The sequence below is a fragment of the Hipposideros armiger genome, unplaced genomic scaffold (assembly GCF_001890085.2).
Source record: "Hipposideros armiger isolate ML-2016 unplaced genomic scaffold, ASM189008v1 scaffold_525, whole genome shotgun sequence".
NCBI lineage: Eukaryota > Metazoa > Chordata > Mammalia > Chiroptera > Hipposideridae > Hipposideros > Hipposideros armiger.
In genome coordinates, this window is record NW_017731875.1 from 866,206 (window position 1) to 870,349 (window position 4,144).

General features: G+C 38.8%; 1 protein-coding gene across 1 annotated transcript; it reads right to left on the minus strand.

Annotated features, from left to right (window-relative positions):
* Nucleotides 1–1,320: 1,320 nt before the first annotated feature.
* Nucleotides 1,321–2,259, minus strand: LOC109396530 (olfactory receptor 51B6-like). Its single transcript, XM_019668393.1, has one exon. It carries the CDS (start codon nt 2,257–2,259, stop codon nt 1,321–1,323), a length of 939 nt encoding a protein of 312 aa, XP_019523938.1.
* Between the last annotated feature and the right edge of the window lie 1,885 nt (nt 2,260–4,144).

Sequence of the window (4,144 nt, forward strand, 5' to 3'; positions counted from 1 at the left end):
TCTGGCCTCTAAAAAATATTTACAACATTATTGGTTATATCCCCCAGACTGTCTTGTCTATCCCTGAGGCCATATTGTAGTTACCAATTTATTTTGTCTCGTCCCTTCCCCTTCTCCTTCATCCCCACCCCCTCCCAACTAGCACCACTCAGTTTTTCCTCTGTGTCTCTGAGACTATTTCTGTTTACATTTCTCAGAGACCACTTTGAATGCCAATGTGACAGGGCCCAGAGACAGGGTCCATCTATATGAAAGGAAGTGACTAGTCACTGGATCACCTTTTGTGTAATCTTCGCATTTCACATTCTATCTTCTGTTCATGAGAGTATCTTTTTGATTCACTCTAACACCTGTCACTTGAGTCATGGGTACTGGGTCTTTGGCTGGCTATAAAACCATGAACTCTTCTGTCATGCCTAGACTGTGAACAAAATCAACTTTGATAGATATTTGGAGCAAGAAAAGATCATTTTTAATTCTAGTCACAAGCATCGCCACCATCCTAGTGACACACATGACCAAATCTTTCTCAACTCTGGTATTTTGCACATTTCAGGAACACCCACCTAGCCTCACCTATGACATACTTCTAATCTAGAATCATAATACCATTTTGCTATCTGAACATATATATCTCTGTTCATCAGTGCCTGGGACTAATTCATCCAGATGATGACCACCTGGATGAGAAAATATATATCTGTTTATTATTATATAATTATATCTCTGTTATCATATTATTTACATATATTATTGACAAAATAATCAATAATAATATTTAATAAATGTTTATCAAAAATTTAAGTGAACAGACTTAGGTATACCTTTCCTAGAGTTGGCATATTGAACTGAGGAGAAGGTAAGTCTCACTGCTTCACTTAGTGCAGTTCTTTAGATAGCAACTAACTCCACATAAGTGAAGAACCTAGGTGAATATCTGAGGTCAATGATGTAATTGCTAGGTATATCAAAGCCGATACATGCAGAACATATAGGAATACAATGGGATTTGACTCAAACACTGGTGACCCATACCATAAATCCAAGAATAATATATCAGGTGCCATAGACTCACCAAAAAGGGTGAGTTAGTTGGAAAAACAGTAAATCATTTAGAAGCTTGAGATACTTGCTTAGTGTTGTATGCTTAGTGTTCTTATATCATATACAACTCAGCAGTAAATAGGCAGGGTAACATGATGTTCTAAATAGCAGAGAGGTTGGTTTCTATTGAAATGCCTTTCCCTAGTTGCTCTTACCAAAAAGCTGTCAGCTTGTCCAGGTTCCCTGAGTTATTCCTCGAAGAGCAATGAGTCAAAGTTATGCTCTCGTATGACACACAGAGAATAAGCGAATTATTCCACTATGGATCTGCTTGGTTTTAATGCTATAGATAACAGGGTTCATAAAAGGGGGGAAAAGGAAGTATACATAGCTCATTGTGATGTGGACAACACGAGGAGCATGTTTTCTAAACCTATGAATAAACGTCAGACCAACTACAGTGACATAGAAGACCAGGATACAGCAGATGTGGGAGACACATGTGTTGAGAGCCTTCGCTCTTTCTACTCCAGAAGCAATTCTCATGACAGTTTTGAGGATCAAAATGTAGGAAAAAGATATGATCAAAAAGTCCAACAAGACCATTGTAAATACAACGACAACTGGATAGAGACGATTGAAGGTGATGTCAGCGCAGGCTAACTTGATGATATCTTGGTGTAGACAGAAAGCATGGGAAAGTACATGGGATTGACAATAGGGAAACCAGTGAAGACGAATAATTATTGGCATAACTGACAGACCAGCCCTTGTTAATACCCCCATCCCAATCTTCATTACCCTGGTGTTGGTGAGGATGGAAGTATATCTCAAGGGGTTGCAGATGGCAACGAAGCGGTCATAGGCCATGGCAAGCAAAACGCCAGACTCCACGATAGAAAGAGTATGGATAAAGTAGGCCTGAGAGAAGCAGGCCACCTTGCCAATCTCTCTTTGATTTAACCACAGGACGCCCAGAACTGTGGGCATCGTGGTCAATGTCACTCCGAGGTCTGTAGATGCCAACATAGCTAAGAAATAGTACATGGGCTCATGGAGGTTATGATCATTCTTAATGAGAAAGAGAAGGGTGCCATTACCAAGAAGTATGGAGACGTAAACCATGAATAATGCAATGGAGATCCAGTGATGTGCCTTCTCCATGCCTGGAAAACCAGTTAGCAGAAATGGAGAAACAGTTGTGTTGAGCCACATTGCAGGCTTTGCAAAGAGGAAAATATTCCCCTCTGGTAATACAGTAGAAGCGTGGGTTCTTAGAAGTTGCCTCTTGAGTGTATTACCCGCACATATGATGTTTATCAGCCTTGACTTCCAGGGACAGCATGGGTGGTAATTTAGTCATTCCCTAGAGATTCCTAGGAATGGGAGAATAGAATGTATAAAGGAGGACTCTACATACTATTCAGGATTGATATATAGGTTACTGAACAATACACTGGGATACAGCAATGTATGTGAAATAGGCCTTGTTGAAGCCTTATAAATTACATAACCAAGAAAAAGACAACACCAAAGAAGAAATCACTATATTTGAATAGTGTCACGATAGCAATAGCATTGTAACTTACAGGGTGTTTTTTATGGTGCTCCTTATCCTGACTGGTAGTATCAAGGGTGGATGTACAGGTTTCCCACAATATAGGAAACCTAGAAGATGAGTAGAAAATTGGTCCTGAGCAGTGTTGGGAGAACAAGTATTAACATCCTAAGGCAAAACAAACAAATAAATTCATAAACAACAAAATAAATAAAATAAAATAGACTTTGTTGATTTGAGGGAATGACTAAATTAAATATATCTGGAAGGAAAATTTAGTTGATAAAGTTCTAGAGACTAAAAAAATGATATGAGTTAATTATATGCATTTATCTCTAAAATACATATCCATGTGGTCTTGCATCATAATACCTTAGTTATTGATGTGCTACGTCTCAAATAATTCAAAATTTCATAATATAGATACAAAAATGAGCCAATAAGTGTGGATTTTATATAAGCATTTGAAAGCACTATTTGTTAACAGTACAAGACAAATTACTGTTGGCATAGCACCTACAATATTTGGAGATACAAAAATAGAAATTAGTTATTTAGGCAAGTTCAAGGAAAATGGCCTTTTGAAGCTATGGAGTTTGATGAAATTTAACAAAAGTGGGAAGGCTCTGTGCCACATTTGAATTTTAAGGTATCATCTGGTGCAGGTAGCCAATCTCTGGGAGGAAAAAACCAAAACAAAACATTCATGTGTGTCTCTGGCATCAACCAGAGAAAAGTGGGGCCACCTTCTATTATGGTTGGTATGGACTGTACATCTCATAAGCTTTGGAAAAAACATCTTGGTATAAATTTAATAACTCCCCAGATCCCTTTTTTGCCCATGAAAAAATGTCTGCGGCATTACTGGGCTTCTACCTTCAGAAGAATTTGATTGAAGTTTCAGCTCTGCTACTTTGTAACAATAATGACACTTAACTTTGGGCTTTGGTTTCATTATATTTAAATGGTACTAGTAATTTCTGCTCAGTCGTGCTCTTGACACAAGGTGTGGAAATAGATTGGAATTGTAAATGGGGAAGTGCTTTGCCAGGGGTAAATTAGTCTTCACTTTTGAAGTTTTTTATTACTGAGAAGAGCCTCCTCACTCTTTATCTGGTCAGTATACACCAGTTTTAGTCATTGATCCTGAGATGTGTCAAATTTTCTTAAGAAGCCTGGGGTTCGAACAGATGTAAGGTGATGGGGTTTTGAGGAGCCTAGTTTTGACTGTATCTGAAAGTATTATACAAGAGTTTGTTTGACTAGTGGATAAAAGATGTGTCTAAGCAGAAAGGGAAAGGAGAGGGTGGTGAGTGAGTGGAGGGACTTCTGAAGGTAGCTACGGACAACGTCAAGCCTGGAGCACTGGGACTGGAGCAGGTTGAAGGAAAAGCAAATCTGTCTTCACAAGGTTGAAAAGAGGAGGGGAAAAGCTGGTTTCTGCCTATAAGTAAAAGGCTCAGAAAACACTCAGCTTATACAGGGATAAGAAGCAGAAGTAGGGGTGGGGGCACCAGGCAAGGAAGACAGTTGAAAAGCAAA